The sequence below is a fragment of the Apis laboriosa genome, unplaced genomic scaffold (genome assembly GCF_014066325.1).
Source record: "Apis laboriosa isolate Shangri-la unplaced genomic scaffold, ASM1406632v1 scaffold16_cov148, whole genome shotgun sequence".
Taxonomy (NCBI): Eukaryota; Metazoa; Arthropoda; class Insecta; order Hymenoptera; family Apidae; genus Apis; species Apis laboriosa.
This window is the reverse complement of record NW_025222129.1, coordinates 2769192-2783056: the sequence shown is the minus strand read 5'-3', so window position 1 is coordinate 2783056 and position 13865 is coordinate 2769192. Positions and strand designations below refer to the sequence as shown.

General features: G+C 39.8%; 1 protein-coding gene across 1 annotated transcript in view; it reads right to left on the bottom strand.

Moving 5' to 3' along the window:
• The window catches only part of LOC122711264 (extracellular serine/threonine protein CG31145), a 59218-nt gene that overhangs the window by 11512 nt on the left and 33841 nt on the right, over positions 1–13865 (bottom strand). The window contains exons 2-3 of the mRNA XM_043929846.1: positions 8493–8617; positions 5326–5401 (exon numbers count right to left, since the gene is read on the bottom strand). Of these exons, the coding sequence (XP_043785781.1) occupies positions 5326–5401; positions 8493–8617 (201 nt within the window). The remainder of the gene's footprint in view (positions 1–5325; positions 5402–8492; positions 8618–13865) is intronic.

The following is a 13865-nucleotide window of genomic DNA, read 5'->3' as shown; positions in this document are numbered from 1 at the left end:
ACATATATATATATATATGTAAGATTTAATTTCAAAAGTTGATAAATTTACTTTTTCAAAAATTTATGTCGATTGTAAAATATTTCTCAAGCGCAGGGTCCATTAGAGAATGAATTATATTCTCCCGCCGTTCTCCAATTATTTTCCTCTCGTGTTTTTATTTTTTTTTTTTTTTTTTTTTTTACGAATTTCACGAATTCTTGAGCCTCGATCGCCGAATAAATTTTCCACCCGCTTGTCTATACAATTTTCAATTGCGCGGAGCAATAATTCTCGCGCGAGTCACGTATGTATGCTCGAGATTTTTGTAAAAAAAGAGGAAGGGGGAGGGGGAAGGAAGGGGAAAAATCGATCCCATTCGGATTCGCGGCACCGTGAATGATCGAATCGCTAATCGCTAATGATGTAGTCCACGACTAATGATGTAGGTCGATGGTAATTATTGCTGCACGATTAGTCGACGAGGTAAATCGGCAAGGTAGATGAGAAACGTCTGACCTCCACTGACGCCCATCCCCACTTTTCCCCCTAAAGCGCACGGGTTCGCCTAAAACACACACACACACGACGATTAAAATTTAATTATCGTCGAGATCGATTATATACAACCTGTATATAACGCTTTCAGCTGAATCACGTTTTCAAACTTATTCGTATCACGCGTCCTTTATCGCGATGAAACTTGAGAAAGTTCGTCGAAGCGAGGCAAAGAGGGGAATTATCGAAATTTGTTAAATAAAATACGGGGATGGGGGGGAGGGATTAGAAAAGAAAGATGTTTTTAATAATGGAGGACAGGGAGAATTCGGGAGGGCAAAGTTGGAGCGGCAAATTTAATAACGGGAACTTGGGTAAGAAGGAAGGAAGTAAGGAGGGAGGGAAGAAAACTTCTGTTTCTCGCAAATCGTAGCTGACAATTTTATTTTTAATAAAATCGTTTAAACCGAATAAACACCCGAGTTGACAAAACTACGTGCGTACAGAATAATGAGAACCGAGCAATGTTGTTTAATTCCTGAGAAAATCAAATCGATTTTTCCAAGTGAAGACTATCGAAAATCACCGAAATTCGTATAAAAAGAAACGGGGCTTGTTCGGGTTGCCGAATGTTGCCAGGGGTTGGCCCAATCAAAGGCCCTTGAAGCTCGAGAGGGCGCGATAAAAAGAAGCTAGAAGAAGCGAAGAAATAATTTCGCGGAGGAGAACTCGTCGTGAGAAATTGTCCGTTCGACGAGTCTCTTCTTCCTTTACTTTAAGAGAGGTAAAAATAGACAGGAAGAAGAAGAAGAAGAAGAGGAAGAGGAAGAGGAAGGAAAGAAGAGGATGTGGAGATTTAGGAATGAGAAAGAGAAAGAGAGAGAAAGAGAGAGGTGTCTTCCTCCTTAACGCGTAACGAGAGCTTATTGCGGGATTGGTGGCGGGATTGGGACGGTGGCAATTTCGTCCTCGAATTCTCCATCTCCCCCTCCCTAGTTCGCACGACGCCCCTCGACGCCAGCGCTTTTCGTATCGCCTTCGTCAGGGAGGATGGGTCCTCCAGGCCGGAAAACTTTCCCTGAAAACTTATTGCCCAACTTATTACCGGAGTTTAAGCCGTCCTCGGCCACTTATCGTGGAATCTTCGGCCGACCGGAAGTTTAAAAGGGGCAAGTGTATGTGTGTGTGTGTATGTATGGAAGGGAGGAGGAGGAGGAGGAGGATAAAAAGGAGTCGCAATAAGCGTCCGAACGAGGCTCACTTGTCTCGAATTCTCTCTCCGCTTCGCGATATTACGTTTTCTCTGCTTTATTCTTCCACCTCTCCCCTTATACCCAACGGTTCCACCAACCGGTACGGCGATGGGAATTTGGAACGAGTGTAACGAGGGAGAATTGGCGAGAATTGCCGCCTGAAACTGAAACTCACGGAAGGTAAGAAAGAAGAAAGAAAGAATCGAGAAGAGAGAGAGGGAATTAATTGATCGAAACGATTGTCATATCTTTGGAGGGATATTTTTTGGTAAATAATAGCTATCTCTTCGACGATCTTCTTAATCACTTGATTATGGAATTTATGAATTTCACAGGTGTGCAGGGGAGATATAGAATCTGGTAAACGGTAAACGAGGCCAAGATAATGCGAAGAAGAAAAGGAAAGAAAGTAAATTCGTATCAAACAGTCAGCTGGCTAATAACTTTCATTCTCACGCCGTACAATGGTTCGAATAATAGAAGTACAACTGGACAAAATTATTTCTTTCCGCTTATAAATGATTATAGATTTAATTTTTAGAAAATAATATTGATTTTTATTATAATTTATTATTTCGTTAAAAATGTATGTAATATAAAGATAACTATGTATGTAATATAAAGATGACTAATGTAAAATATGTAAAAAAAAAAATTAAGCTTGTATTTAATTAGTATAGAATAAAAAAAAAATATAATATATAAAATAATCAATATATAAAAAATATATAAATAATATAAATATTTGTGATTTGAACCTTTAAATAACCGCACAAAGTATCTGCGTGACAGCAAAAAACTTGTAGCAAGAAATTAATTTAGAAAGCGCTTCGAATTTGACAAACGTATAATAAATTGGATTTTGAGAAATGAAAAATTATTCTAAAGAAACGGATGTTAAGGACAAAATTATTAAAAAAAGAAGTTATGGCTATTTGCTAGGGGATGCTCTCGACAATTCTATTCTATAAATTATCCGATAAATATGAGGCCAGATATGAGCCTAAATTTAATGATAACAAAATGATTTAACAAAATAATGATAAAAAATAATAAAATTATAAAATGAAGAAAAGTACTGTAAGAAGATGTACAATATCGATCGGCTCAAAGATTGAAAGAAATAAAAAAATTGCCAAAATTATATTATTATTTCTTATTTCTAAAATATGACAATGATAAAAATGCATATATCATAATATAGGATAGCTTAAAATTAATTCATAAATATCAGTGGCTAGATTAAAGAATTCTTGCGGGCGTAAACATTAAAATTAATTTTAATATAGTTTTCCAAAGTTCTGCAAATCAAATATGTATCAGTAAAAAAAAAAAAAAAAAAAAAAAATATAGAAAGTTTCCACTTTCCATACATTCAACTCTTGTTGCGTGGAACGACGTGGAACATATGAAAAATCAAATTATTACATCGTGTGAATTTCTAATACGAAGTAATTAAACTCCAAGTTTAATTTATAAAAAAAAAAAGAAACTTATTAATTAATAACGATTTAAATTAAAATAGATGTTTCGACATGTTATATCCGTTATTATTAATTAAAATTTAAATGCTTCTCGATAAATTTACAAAATATTTCTCAATTATTGAAATGTGACCGATCAGTGTTATCCGATTAATTGTTTGCCTCAAAAGATGATTTGAAATTTTAACGTGTAAAAAATTATACAGATTACAAAATCGAAACAATTATTTTTTTATATATTTGAAAATAAATTTTCAATCCAATTATAAACATCACGTACATTATTCGTACCACTGCGCGCCGTCTTTGCATCTCGCTCCCCGAACAGGAAAGAGATTCTTCCTAGGGCAAGAGGGAGGTGACAAAGAGGAGGAGATGGAGAGACAGAGATACGATTTTTCTTACCACATGGTTGACGAACTTACGTGGATGGGATTACGAGCACAATTACATAAGTGGAGGGCCAGCCAAGTGTCTCGTGCCGTGCTGGGAGAGGGCCGCTCCAACTGTCCCCTTTCTTTCTCTCTCTTTCCTCCCTTCTCTCCTCTCCCCCTCCTCTCACGGAAAACGTGATACGTCACATCCTCCCATTGTCTCCGAGAACACTTTCGAGAAGAGCAAAGAGGAAACGAGCATCGAGGGTGGCAGTCGCAAAAACCTTTTTGGACACGTCCATTTCCCCTGGTTAAAATAATAATGCCAACGGCGGAATTGTAAAATGGAACGTACAACTTTCTTTTTTACAACCGCGGTTATTAAACCACTTATTATTAAAAAAGATTACGAAGATTATGGAGCCAACGACCGTTAAGATTCCTTTAAAATCGCTTCCTTGAAAAATCATTTAAAGAGGATATCCTCTTAACCGTGAATAGTCCATCATCCTCGAGTTCCAAGAGTTTTCCAAGAAGAAACGAAAAAACCTCGATTAAGCTAATTGGACGGTTAATCGAGTTTCTAATTTCTTATTATTGCCAGAAATACAGAATTCCTCTTCCCACCAATGTTCAATCCCTCCAATATTTATTGGAGAGGATTTGTTTTTTCGCTTATAGGTCAATTGCCCGTCGAAATCGCGGATATATATATATATGTCTCGGCGTTCTCCCCTTCTTATCGACCGTGATATTTCGCGATATCCCAAGCCTCTTCCGTGGCGGATTGCGGCGAAAAGCTACGTCACGGACAAACAGCGGGCCAAGTAATTTCGAGCTAGTTTCGACCTCGAAACACCAAACTTTCCTCGCCCTATCTTCATTGCACCCTCGTTCCCCTAATTTCCCCTCTCGTTCTTAATTACGTTCGCGACTTATACTTGCCAGAAATAATAAATCGTCATCGGTGCACGAAGCGATGCAAAGAAAAAAGAGAAAAAAAAGAATAAAGAGGATTAGAAAGTTGGTAAATTATTTTCGCAAAAATAAGTAGACGAATAATTTCTTTTCACGGGTAGAAATTAAATTACGAGGTTGATATTCTCGTAAACAGGAGAAGAAGAAGAAGAAGAAGAAGAAGGGTGCAACAACTTATATAAGTCGGTAGGGATTCGAGTCGTAAGGATTAAACGCAGGTGTATAACTTGCGCGGAGATTCGTGCAAGTTTGGCGATCAAATAAATTGTTAATCCCCGGAGAGCTAACATCCGAGGAATTAAACGCCTCCCCCGCCGACCCGATTCCATCTCCTCCCCGCGGATCACGATTATCGTAGAAATAATTTTTTAATCATTTCCTTCAAACTTTCTCTCCTCCCTTCTCACCTTTCGTCTCGTGTAATTTTCGTTCGAGAAGCGATAAGGGACGGCCGATCCTCTCTGACAATCTCTCTCTCGAGTTTCTTCGATCTCGAATAGAAGTGAGAAAAATAATCCAAGTCGTTTCGCTACTTATCTCGTTCCTCATCGGGAGGATTGTATCGACGAGGGAAAGTTTTAATTGTCCTCCTCCTTTTGAAATTTTATTTCAAGGGAGGAAGATATATAACTTGGAGAAGTTTGCTCCGATAAAGCGAGATTTTTAATTTTCCTCCTCGAATCAATCGTGGATACGATTGAATCGTTCCTTCAACTCTTTTAAATCAGAATAAACGCGGATATTGTAAATTGTACTCACCTCATGGGTTTGAACAACGCCTGCATGTTGGAATAATTTATCTGCAGCTTCAGCTGGGTACCGCCCTCTTTTTGAACTGTGGAAAGAAAAAAAAAAGATGCACAAAAGGTTGGATAAAAATCAGATCAGTTCGTTCTTCGATTTCGATCGGGGGGGAAAAATATCCGATTACTTAGAGATAGCGCAACTCGATCAATTTTCTCGAATCGAATCGAGATATTCCATTTTCAATTGGGCACGATCGCGTAAATTTTGTTAACTCTCCTCGTAAGGGAGGATAATAAACAAGCGATTTCATAATAAGAACGTATAAGGGGAGACACGCTCGAATGTTTGGTAGATTATAAAAATTAAAGTTAAATCCGAGGCGGTAAAAACAGGGTGGCGGGAAAAAGATTTTCTCTGTAAAATCCATTAGTATTAAAACGTTGTACTTTCAATATAAAAATACGGCGAATTGAATTTAATCCAAAGTTTTTCGCGATACGAAATAATAATTTCGCAATTTCACGGAGGAAAAACGGCTCCCCTCGAGATCCCCGAACGAGGAAAATTTCTTTCCACGCACGAGGAGAGAGCGAATATCGATCGTCCCCCACTGTGTCAATTTCATAAATGATATATACCTAATTTACTGTGCCAGCCGTCCGAGTTGGCCGCGGTCAATTTATCACCGCAGGACAATTAATCGTCGACTGCTGTCGCGTCGCTGAAATTATCGACTTCAACTACTTAGACCTTGTCAGCTTAAACCCGTTCTGTCTACTCGACAAATAAAAAAAAAAAAAAAGAAAGAAAGAAAGAAGAAAAAATCAATTTGCCAATTATTCTCCTTCGAAGCTGGCTTATCACACGAAGCATCGCGATATTAATTCGTCAATTTTTACATTTTGCAATTATCGACGCCGCGCGATGAAACGTGACATCTGCAGTCGAGCAGTCGAACGGTATTGACGCTCGTGTGCAATTAAAATTGAAACGATTACGCAACGGGACGGAATGAAAAAGACCTTTGTTGCATAGTTTATTAAACTCGTTACGCGATTAAAATAGTTCGTGGAATATTTCGAAGGTTAACTTCTCGTGAACCGAATGGCTTTACACACCTACGGATACACATCGATTTTCGAACTCGACTGGATGGTGTATACCCTCCTACCTTGAACTCGGTTCTAAAGTTCAAAGGTCGTCTTTTTCGAGAGAGAGAAAGAGAGAGAGAGAGAGAAAGAAGTTTGGAAAAGGTTTGGCAGAGCGTGTAAAGTAAAACTCTACGTGCGTGCGTTTACGTTTATCGACTGTCAATCGATCGATCATTCGAATCAACGTTACAATTCCCTTTAATTTCTCTCGTATGCGATGAAACTGGTCAATGAAAATCCAACGTATCTCGAAATATCATGAAATTATATATATATTTTTCATCGAAACGAGGATATCCGCGACTTCCCCATAATTTAATCATCGTCTTTGGAAGTGGGATCCTTTGTCTTTGTGCCCGTTCCTTCCATAGATCTCCGGATCTAATTTCCCCGAGCGGCTCGATACCGCTTAATAATTACATCCCCGTCGACACCGCTCGCCACTTCATTCAACTTCCCCTCCTCCCATCGGCTCCCTCGATTCGTTCGACAACCTATCGAACCCTATCAAAATTACATCCATCGATCCCTCCAGTTTCTCGCCAATCGGCCTGTTGTTGTACCTAACGACAAGCGTATCGAGTTCTCCTTTGAATCTCCGCTTTTATCCCGCTCTCGATCAAACGATCAACGAGGTCAAGAAATTCGAAAGAATTTGTTGCAAACGAACGAGGAAAGGAGAGGCTCGATTCGAAGAAATCGAGAAGGAATTGTCGGGTAAGACAAGGGAGAGATGTGGATAGAGAGAGATACCGGGAGGAAGAGGGAAAATGACGCGAATATAAATAATGGGGAGGGGAGGAGAGGAGAGTGGATACGAGAGGGCGGAAATCGAGCGTAAAACTCTAATTTTAAAGCGTTACGCTCGGAAAAGTCGGCGGGAAGAGCGATCTTTTCATCCTCCCGCTTGCCTCCCCCCTTCTCCCCCGAATGGATCGGGCGATGGCATTGTTAGTCAATGAACCACGTAGTAGCAATTACTAAGCACAAAGCCACGGTCACAATAACACCGGTTAATTGTCCGGCTTCATGGGCCAGCGCAGAGGAATTAATTTCCAACAGAGAAGATTATTGCGCCGCCGTTTTCAGATTAATTTTATATCGGCTCGTCTAATCTCTTCTCTCTCTCTCTCTCTCTTTCTATCTATCCATCTATCTATCTGCTCTTTCACGTTTCATTCGTTGCGACGGCTTCGTTAATCCCTTCCCTCGCGAGCATCGGCCGTGCGTACAACACGCTTTGTTCATCGAGTATGATGCGATAATTGATATCGCGGACAAGAGACAATCAGCCTTTGATCGAACAGCCTTATTGTGATTTTAAATATTATTCCTTCTTCTTTCTTTTCAAACGAACACCGAGTGATCTTGAATAAAGTTCGTTCGGATTCATTTCTTTAAATTTCTCGAACACACATTCTCTTCCTATTTATAATCTTTCGAGTGATAGAATTCACGTTTCCAACGAGACATAATACGACCATTTTTAAAGAAAAAGAAGATAGAATCGGGATATATCTATCCACTGACGTTCTTGTCAAAATACTTTACAATAAAATCAGATTAGAAATTTTTCGAGTCGAGTTAGGATTGGGAAGGCAACTACTACAATTAAACAGAATCCCTCCCTGATAAATTTCGTTGCCATCGAGCCACACAAACAGGCAGAGGAAAGACGTCAATTTATATTTTGACCGAGGTAAAATTTAATAAACGTCCACGTACGGGACGCTGCCGTTTCACCATTTATTATTTCCCTTAAAGGAAAAATTCCAGGCACGATTTGCGTGCACTGTCGCTCGAAAATTTATATTACAGCGTGTACTCGATCGTGTAGCATTGTCCTGATGGAAGAAGTTCGAGGATGCCGGTATGTTCAAAGAATCTCGATTAATATCGTACGCTTCTTCTTCCCCTCCCTCCTTTCTTCCAAGGTTGATCAACGACTATCCGTTTCTACTACTGATTCTCGACATTCATTTACCTCGAGAACGAGAAAAGATTATCGATGAAGCAAGGCTCACTCACCGACGTGAACTATAGGCCTCGTCGCGATTTCGTGCAACAATTGGTCCACGTACTTCGACCTCTCCGGATACAGTTCTATCCTCGAGATTTGCAGGTGGAATCTCTCCAACGTCGAACTGTTCTTCCTGAAACAAAACGAACAAGACACTCTTGTGAATGATAATAATCTCGAAAAGAAAAAAAGAAAAAACTTCAATCGACCATAGAGTAAAGATAAAAGAGTAGAGTAGAATTTTTCTTTACGAGAAGAGATATAAATTCTAAAAGAAGATTTCGAAGACCTTTTGAAAACACCGTTGGAAGCCCTCTCTCGACGAGTCTGACCTCTTACACTCTATGGAGGCCATCCCGTGAACGGTGTTTCCCATGGAGGGGTACGTTAAAGGGGTGCTTCGTCTTCAGCTTTCACCTCGCGTATGCGTGACACGTGTCTACCATAACGTTTCATAAGATTTCCACCGAAACTGGTAGATATTTCACCCCCTTTCGCAACTTTTTTTCTTTCCCTTTCTTCCATACTTTCAGTTCGACGAGTGAGAACTGTCGGATCCTTTATCCACGGGGAATGGACTTTTACAGCGGCCGTTACTCAATTCTTATTTGCATAGGCTGTAGCGTTTATATAGGTATTGTTTCCGCTGCTTTTAACGCTTTCGAGATTTCCTTTCGTTCCGCGGTATTGAGAGGAAGGGGGACAAAGGAGAGGAGGTTGTCTCACGGTGAAATGGTTGATCAGCGGAAAATACCTCGCCGCTTTTTTCCTCCCCTTTTAACCTTTCGAGAGAAGGGAAATCACCTGAGAATGGGCGACTCGTCGCTCGACTTGAACACTTGCGATCGCGTTCAATCTTGGCGAATTATCTCGAGAATCGGGATCGAGTGATTCGACTTATGAAGGAATGCTTTCGATGCTTTTTTCCGGATTGAGGAGATCGATCCGTAAGTTTTCCAACATCATAGAGATCAATATTCGTTGTGATTTTCTTTGAATGAAAATAAAGATCTGTTAAAATTTAAATCGTTCGAGCGATAAACCGATTGGAATAAATTCTCAAGAATTCGATGTGTTCCGTTGCTATTTTTAATCGAGGAAATCAAATAATTTTCATTAATTTCTTGGCCACGTCGAAGAATCAGGTCACGAAAATTCCCTCTCGTCACAAGCCCCGATAAAGTTGCCCGCGATATTGAAATCAGTTGCTCCGAATGAACACGATTTACGTCGAAAACATCTGACAGCCTCGACTTTCCCAACTCGAAAGTGGAAAATCTCAATCGGTCTTTTTCTCCGTATTCGAGGAGGTATTACCACGAAAATCTGGACAAAATTTCATAGAAGTTATTCTCTAGGGGGGGGGAAAAAAAAAAAGAAAAAAATCTTCCAACGATTCTTTTCATTTTTCGATACGTCGAATTATTCTACGCACGATAAAATACATTTTACATTTTTGAGATTTCAAAATTTTTATTTTTATTTTTACAATCTTTCAATTTTTCCATCTTCTTCCATCATAGTACTACCTTAATCGATAATTTTAATCGATGAAACTACCCTTCAACCACAATTTCTTTTCGATACAAATTTAAAATTATTTCGAAATCTCAATTCCCCTCTCATGCTCACAGAAATTGAACAATCATCGCCTTAAACAAATATGTTGAAAAGAAACCACAATCTACAATATACAAATTCAAAATTATTTCTTACCCCTATAAAATATTTATTCCATATTTTCGAAATCTCAATTTATTTGCTTTCGTGTTTTCAGAATTTGCGAATAAAACTATCCTTTAGAAGAAAGAATCATTTCTGATACAACGAAAAATTATTTCATAAATCTCAATTCCCCGTTCTCCATATTCTCCGCGGAATAGGAATTAAATGATCGCCAATCGGCAAACTCTGTCACAAAATACGTGAAAAAGAAATCTTTTCTTCTCAAATTTACAGATACAAAGTCCAAAATCATTTCACACCCGATAAAATACATTTTCCACATTTTCGTTCGCCGCATCGTTTCTCACTCGTCCCCAAATATATTTTCCCATATACGTTTCCGTTTGACATTGAATTGAATCGCGATAAAACAGTTGGAAAGGGAGTTGGGGGGGGGGGGCGAGCAATGAGCGCGGAAAATATTCCCGGAATCCCATACGTAACAACAACGAATTCAGTGGCATTCGCCACGTAAATTTTCCAGGAATCCGCGGCGCAATAACGAGGTTCAGGGACGCTCGTAAAAGTTGTTTTTCCTGAAAACTTTATCAGCCATCACGGTCGGCCGTGAGCCGATCTATTAAAATTAATCAGCGGGCTAATTGCAGCTTTAATCATCCCGCGCGTCTTTCCCCATCCCCCCTCGTTTTTTTCAATGCACAATTCGTTGCGCCACAATTACGCAACGTGTTTTTCTTTTTTTTCTTCCTTTTCCTTCTCTCTCTCTCTCTCTCTCTCTCTCTCTCTTCCTCCCGCCCGTTTCGCCTCGAAACTTTCCCAACGGCACACAATACGTGGATTCATTTATTCATAACAATGTATCTGGGTCTTTGAAGCGAGGAAAGATTACGTTGGAAACGGTCGGTAATTCGACCCACTTTTTTTCGAACCCGATCTCGGTTAACAGGAATTATTTATAAAAATTATCCTCCATTATTTTCTTACCCCCTTGATGCGATGTTTCCACACAATTGGAAACGTAATATCGCATTGTGTCGTTGCGTAATTACATTCGCAAGCATTATATTGACGAGAAGCGACGGAAAGGATTGACGAGAGAGGCTCTGGCGAAGGAGAAGGAAGGGCTTCTCCTTCTTGATCCGAAGGAAGCGAATCTCGAGAATCTTCTTCGAGGTGAATCGACTCGAGAGAAAGAGAGAAAGAGAGAGAGAGAGAGAGAGAGAGAGAGAGAGAGAGAGAGAGGCGAGAAGGGCGTGGATCTCGCGACACCTTAATTAACCAACTTTAGAGGTGTTTGAAGGTGGGTGAATTAATTGCCTCAAACCTTCCCTCCTCGCATATATTACCATGCCTATATACCGTACTCCCCCGATCAAAGAGTTATTCCGAATCAATTTCCCTCCTTTCATAAATATGAACGAGTTCAATTTACATAGCACAGTACACCTGTCAATCTAATTTCATTCTTGTCATTCCTCCGAATATTTACGGAGAATTAATTTGAATTCTTTAAAAGAAAAAAAAAAAAAAAAAAAAAAAAAATCTCTTCTCGATTCATCGGGGGGACAAAACGGAAGGGGACATAAAATTAGCCTCCTTGAGACCGTAAACGAAGAAGATTGATGAACAGAGGAGAAGAGAGAACAGAGGACCGGTTGACTTTAGGCGGACTTGGACACACCGATCTCTCGAAACGACCTCAGCCATGCTAATCTCCATTGTCCACTCGTTTGCCATTAATTCCAAGGACCAACGTCATGCGCCGTTTCATAAATAACAAAGAGCACGAACGACATATCAACGACGACGTTTTATGATTCACGTCCACGTAATGTCGTCGTCGTCGTCATCGTCGTCGTCATCATCTTTTTCTTCTTCGAATCCAACGATCCGACAACGAGAGAAAAATCGGTGATTAATTCTTCCTTTCGTTCGTGGAAATTCGTCATCGTCGATTTCGTCCATTTCTTTTTCCTTTTCCTCTTCTTCTTCTTCCTCTTCCTCTTCCTCTTTTCCTTTTTTTTCCCTTCCGTGAATAATTCTCCCGCGAGCGAGACACGGAAGCAATTTGGCTTTGCATAGGCTAATTAACGTAATCTTGCGAACTGGGACTGGCGTGTGGGAACGGTACATTAAACCGGCATGAGCGTGTAATTTGATTGTGCATTTGTGGCCGTTCCACGACGTTCTTTCGTTTCACGACAAGGGAAATAGTTATCGCCGAGCGATAAAAGAGTTCTGCCCGATGAAACACGAAGAAAGGAAGGAAATCGGTTCTTTGAATGGGGTTACAACGTTGCAAATAAAAAGGAACGAAAAAGGGAAGAAAAAAAAAGAGATGGATGTCGAACGATCGAGCCACGTCGCGTGACGAAACGCGCCAAGGAAGGAAGAAAGGAAGGAAAAAAAGAGAAAGAAAGGAAGAAAGAAAGAAAGGAAAGAAGGAAGGAAGGAAGGAAAAAAGAAAAGAAGGAAAGAAGGAAGGAAGAAAAAAAAGGAAGAAAGGAAGGAAGGAAAAAAAGAAGGAAGGAAGGAAAAAAGGAAGGAAGAAAGAAAAGAAAGAAAAAAGAAACGAAGGAAGAAAAAAGGAAGAAAGGAAGGAAGGAAAGAAGGAAGAAAGGAAGGAAAGAAGGAAGAAAGGAAGAAAAGAAGGAAGAAAGGAAGAAAAAAAGAAAGGAAGAAAGGAAGGAAGAAAGGAAAGAAGGAAAGAAGAAACGAAGAAAGAAAGAAAGAAAGGAAGGAAGGAAGAAAGGAAAAAAGGAAGGAAAAAAGGAAGAAAAGAAGGAAGGAAGGAAGGAAAAAAGAAAGGAAGGAAAAAAGAAAGGAAGGAAAGAAGAAAGAAAGGAAGGAAGAAAGGAAAGAAGGAAAGAAGAAACGAAGGAAGAAAGAAAGGAAGGAAGAAAGGAAGAAAAGAAGGAAGGAAGGAAGGAAGGAAGAACGAACCAGTAGCAATAGACGTCGAGACACGTTTTGATTTTCTTTTCTTCCAAATAAATCCCTCCCTCCCTCAGACTGATGTTGCGTCTAATCCACGCGTGTGCCTCCACCACTCGTGGACGCGTTCAATATGCATTCGTGTATATTGCCTTGGATTAACCACCGTGGGCCGGGCCAAAGCGTCGGATTACCGGACAAATTGATACCGCGCTGTGCTCGTCACAGTGCTGTCAAAACACGATGGAATCGCCATAGTATGTAATTCTCCTCTTCTCCTCTTTGAAAACCTTTCCCGGTTTATATTGGAAGGTTTTTAGCAAACGATCAAAATTGCGAGCGTAATTGGTGACGTTGTACAAATTTGAACGTTTTGCCAAATAACGAAAAGCATCCTGTTCTGCGAATTCGAGAAAGAGGCGTCTCGATATTACCCGAAAGATAAAACTTTCGATCGATTAACCACCATCTGGATTGCATCCAGGTGGTTCAAACAGGTCGCCGATTTTAAAATAAAATAAATTGATCTCCTCGTTATTTTATTTCGTTTTGTAAAAAAAAAAATTATTCTCAATACTGTCGCGCATTTTTCATATATTAGATATATGAGAAGGCAGATTGTAGGGATTGGTCGGAACGTGGTTAAATCAACCTCAAATGCACGAGATCCTGATCGAGAAACCGCGAAGCACGTCAAGTTGGCAGGTGTGTATACGTACTCGCGGATAATTTGGTAAGAGACGCGGGTCGGACGAGGAATC